This window comes from Onychomys torridus, chromosome 1, assembly GCF_903995425.1.
Source record: "Onychomys torridus chromosome 1, mOncTor1.1, whole genome shotgun sequence".
Classification (NCBI taxonomy): domain Eukaryota; kingdom Metazoa; phylum Chordata; class Mammalia; order Rodentia; family Cricetidae; genus Onychomys; species Onychomys torridus.
In genome coordinates this window covers 160312934-160317883 of record NC_050443.1, presented here as the reverse complement: position 1 = coordinate 160317883, position 4950 = coordinate 160312934, and the positions used below count along the sequence as shown (strand labels likewise).

The window sequence follows — 4950 nt, the reverse complement described above, 5'->3', positions numbered from 1 at the left end:
CTATTCCCCGGACCAGGCTGGCCCTTAGAACCCTGCCTCCTGTCCACTTTGCCCTCTTGAAAGCACCCAGGGGATCCCAAATTTCAAGGTGTGTCATAACTACAGCTAGTTCTGCAGGTCTGGGTGAGGGCACCTTTCCCAGCAGACAGCTCCCTCCTCCACCTCGAGCCTCTTCACACACTTTACTGCTGAAGACTGGAAGCCATTCTCCCCGGAGAGAGTCTCATTTTCATTCCAATGGTACTTACTGGAGAATTTCAAGGAGAATGAAAATTAGGAGAGGGCTTATGGATTTCAGCAGAGTTAAAATGGCAATTTCCACCCCCCCCTCCACTCTGTAAGATGATGCCTGGCTGTAAGTAGAGAAAAGCAGTTTTATGCTCCATTGACTTTAAACATTAATGGGTCTGGCAAAGCTATTGTTTCTAACCCAGCATCCCTGGAAGTTGTTTTGTCTTCCTGTCAGAGTAATTCCAATAGTGTTCTTACTACTGTAGGAAATGGAACTGTGAGATGGCATTAAAAAGGAAAGAAAGAAAAAAAAAACCTTCCCTTTGTAATGTTGCTTTTGTGTGCAGATTTCTATGTAAATATGCCGGGATGTGGACATTATACTGTTCATTACAGAGATGAATGCCTTTCAGGAGCCCTGCTCCATTTTCTCGGGGCACTTCTCAGGAGAGCTCCGTAAAAGAAGTTCTGTGCTGGGCCAGTGGGAGGTGGAGAGGAATGCCCTGGATCAGGAAGCAAAATACAAGATGTGAGAGAGGCCCAGATGCAATTAAAAGTAATGAGAAGGTATCAAGAAAGGAAGCAGGGAGAGCCGCGTGCCTGGCACACTGGCTGCCAGCCTGGGAAGAGACATGGCAAGCATTCAGAAACGCCCGTGGAGGGACAGGACTGGGTCTCCAGCATTCATTCAGTCAGGCCACACAGCCATCCTCCCCAGCGAGTCTGCCTGCCTCGTGGACCCCCTTCCGAGCTCGGGGAATGGGGAATGAACCTGATTTGGAAAACCACCGGGTGGGGCCACTTCATTTTTTTGTGTCTTTGATTCCTAATCTGTAAAATAGGGTGTACCATATATACTATATACCATATAGATAGGGGATAAGCCTCCCATAGGTAGTACTAGAATAGAGTTATTCCCTAGCCAGCAGAAATACTTCTAGGCGTATTCAAATGCAAAAATCCAGTTCTGTGGTGTGGTCCATTAGTAGTCGAGTGGCTGAACAAATTAGGATATATCCCGGAATCTTATTCTGTCATAGAAAAAGAATGAAGCCCTGATGTTTCTACTCATGGTTAGAGATACAATTCAGAGCCCATTCTCTTGAACAAAACTCACGCTATTAATTAGGTTAAAAAGAATTAAAGGGCTGGGCGGTGGTGTTTCACACTTTTAATCCCAGTACTCAGGAGGTGGAGCCAGGTGGATCTCTGTGAGTTTGAGGCCAGCCTGGGCTATAGAGTGAGTTCCAGGACAGACAGGGCTGTTACACAGAGAAACCATATCTCGAACAACCAATATATACACATACATATGTATATACACTACTACTAATGAAGAATTAAAGAGCATGAGGAACAGCTCAGTGGATAAAGTGTTTGTTGTGTGAGCATTAAGGACCTAAGGCTCAGCTCCTCTCATTCCTCTTAAAAAGTCAAGCACAGTTGCTGCACAGTGGTGGCACATGCCTTTGATCCCAGGCCTTGGGAGTCTAGGTAGGTAGACCTCCAAGTTCGAGGCCAGCCTGGACTAAAACATGAGTTCCAGGACAGCAGGGGCTACACAGAGAAACTCTTTCTTGAAAACAAAACAAGAAAAAGGTGAGCATCTCGGTTTCCTTCCCTTACAAAGGCGAGCTGGCACAGCTGGGGGAGGGTCAGGAGGAGGAAATCAACTCCCTCTATCCAGGGAATTGCAGCTGTTATTACAAATGGCCCCGAGAGCCCATTATAAACTGCTGTCTGAAACTGTGTCCACGGAGTGCCGGCTGTGTGGAGCCTCCTTAGACCCCCTCCCTGGCCTCTAGGCTCCTCAGCGCCACTCTGCTGGAGTAGGGCCCAAGAGCCAAGGGAGAAAGGTGGTACTCGGGGCCACAGTTTCAAGGCAGTTTCTGTGCAGACCAAGAGAAGGGCAGGGGCGGTGGCCCCAGGCGGGAAGCACAGACACCCAGCACCCCCACCTCCGGGAGGTGGCGCGCATGTCCTTAGGGGACTCCAGCACTTGCAAAACAGTGGGCTCTTCTCCCAGCAAGGTATCTCGGCTCGTCTCCGGTGCCCCACAACATGGTGCACACTCAGGAGACAGTGACCTTGACCGAAGGAACAACGGGTCGCCTTTAAAAACACTTCAGCCAGGCGGTGGTGGCGCACGCCTTCAATCCCAGCACTCGGGAGGCAGAGCCAGGCGGATCTCTGTGAGTTCGAGGCCAGCCTGGTCTACAGAGCGAGATCCAGGAAAGGCGCAAAGCTACACAGAGAAACCCTGTCTAGAAAAACCAACCAACCAACCAAACAAACACTTCAGGAAGGCAGGAGAGTCCAATCCGTGCTTCGCCATACCCTTCCATGGCCCAAAACCGCTCACTGCCGCCTCCCACTCCCACTTGAGGTACAACATTGCTTCAACACTCCGGTAACAGCAACCAGTTGCAAAAAAGAGGACAAACAGGAAAAAAAAAAGTTACTTCTATTTAGCCCCGTGAGGGTCCTTTCTTGGTACCGCATGTTTTACATTAAAACCAGCACCACAAAAGATATGAGACGGTCTTTTAACTGCCATAAAATGTTCAAATGTAGCATTTTGGGGTGCTCCCCGAAATTACATCCACTCTTGTTCCCCCCTCCCCCAAAGAGGATCAGAAAGCAGCCCTGAAAAGTACAGCATATAACTGTGATCATCATCCCTCGTTCCACCACGGCTGGCCGATCCTGAGAGCATGCACCATAGCCACGTGGTCGTCGGATTGCCCCAACGAGTCTGCTCGACATAGGAGCGACCAGGTTGGATTCTGCGGAAAAAGGGAGTCCTGCTGACAGCCTGCAGTGCGTTCTATAAAATCTGCTTTAAACAAGCCTAAGTCCTGGATTTCAAACCGTTTGGGGCTCTCAACTTCAGTGACCCCATGAAAATAATGGTGATTTTTCGCCAGTATTTCTTAGTTTATTATCCCGTTTTCAAATGCTCTAGTTCTCCACCAGTCCGGTGCAATCCTGGGTGAATCTCTTGGTCCCCAGCTACAGGCTGGTGCTGTGGCCACCCTGGTTGTTAGCTGCCAGGGACAAGAAGGTCGTCCCCAGTTCTGAGCCGCGCCCTCCCGCAAGCACCTGGGTCGCTGCAGGCCGCTCGAGGACTCCGGGGAGAAGGCGGCTCGTGCACCGGGGCCGACAGAGGCCCGATGAACGGGTGTGCGGGAAGCTTTGCGTGTAGCTGTAGCCGTCGTGAATGGAGCCTGCGCACCGCCTCCTTGATGAGGTTTCCCGAGAGCACGAGCTGCTGCAGGAGCCGGTGCGGGTCGTCGTCGCCGGTGCGGGTCTCCGGTTGAGATCCGCGTCGCTGTTGCAGGCGGCGGGACGCGGCTGCGCTCCGGAGCCAACCCCGCCGGCACGGGCCCGAAAGAGGCTGCGGGTTGCTTGGCTTGCAGGTCCCCGGGGGTCCCTCAAGGCCGGGCTGCGGGGGCAAAGGGCACAGCGTGCTAGAGCCCGCGGCGAGCTCCGCCACGCAGTATGGAGCCGCCCGGCCCCGCACGCGTCCGCGCTCCCCCAGCACGCAGCGCACGGCCCCGGGGGGCGCCGGGGCCCCGGCCTCCGCAGGCGCGGCCGGCCACAGCAGCTGCCTCGCCGGGGCCCCGGCCTTGTCCGCCGGCAGCGTCGCCAGGACTCGCGGGGGCGGAGGCGGGGCCGGGGGACCCGGGGCAGCACACGGTGAGGCCGGGCCGTCGTGCGCCGAGTCCAGCTGCAGCGTCTCGCCGATCTGGGCGATGAGCCGGTCCACGTCGGCCGAGCCGCCCAGAGTCACCGACTGCTGCAGCAGGAGGAAGCTGTCGTCGTCGTCCTCCCCCTCCGCCTCGTCGCCGGCTTCCTCCTCCTCCTCCCTCCGGCACGGCATGGCCCCCCGCCCGGGCCCCCGCGGCTGTGCGGGCGTCGCTGGCGGCTCGGTTGCCCGCGGGCTCGGCGGGCCGCGGCTGGGGCGGGAGCGGGGCGGAGGCCGGGGCAGGGCCGGGCCTGGGACGCGGAAGCCGGGGCCACCGGGCAGTGGCACCGCGCGCTTTACAGCCGCGGGAGCCGGGACGCTGCCGGCTCGGGTTGATTTGTAAACAATGGGTGACGTCGCGCGGCTCCTACCACTGCGCGCGGCCGGGGGATGCTGCGTCCTTGGCAGCGGCGAACCTGCAGGGCTAGGGGACGGAGTGGAGCCCGGCTGCCCTGAAGCCTCACTGGTGTGTCTGCTGTGTGCGGGGAAGTACTGGGAAGCTGATTCAGGTTCGCTCAGCCGGGCCTAATTGGCATTCCACAAGATGGACACCTTAGGGGACTCGATTGGTTTCTTCCACACACAGTCACTTCCACACACTTACACCTCCACACACTCCCCTCAGCACGTCAAGTGGTTTGGTTTAGGCGGTGGCGTTTTTTTTTTTTTTTTTAAGGTCCGGGCGCCAGCGTCAGGCGAGGATGGAAAGGAGAGGGGGAGAGGCTAGGAATCGGTGTGGCGCTTAGCGAAAAGATGTTGTCAAAGATGGAAAAGAGATCCTGTTGTCTGATGTGGATGGCTGGGTTGGAAACTCCGCAAAACGTCCACAGATTAGTGTTTCTTGACTGCCACCCCCCCATCCACCCTCCAGGGAGTCTAGGGGCTGCCTGGCCTACTGGCCCTTAGAGAGGAGCTGTAATATGGAAAGTGTGGGTTTAAAAGAATTTACCAGCCAAATGGAGACTAGGCCC

The 4950-nt window shown here is 55.7% G+C and overlaps 1 protein-coding gene across 1 annotated transcript; it reads right to left on the bottom strand.

Annotated features, from left to right (window-relative positions):
* Positions 1 to 2496: 2496 nt before the first annotated feature.
* Positions 2497 to 4347, bottom strand: LOC118587309 (proto-oncogene FRAT1-like). The gene has a single exon (XM_036193197.1). It carries the CDS (start codon positions 4112 to 4114, stop codon positions 3275 to 3277), a length of 840 nt encoding a protein of 279 aa, XP_036049090.1. The 5' UTR covers positions 4115 to 4347; the 3' UTR covers positions 2497 to 3274.
* Between the last annotated feature and the right edge of the window lie 603 nt (positions 4348 to 4950).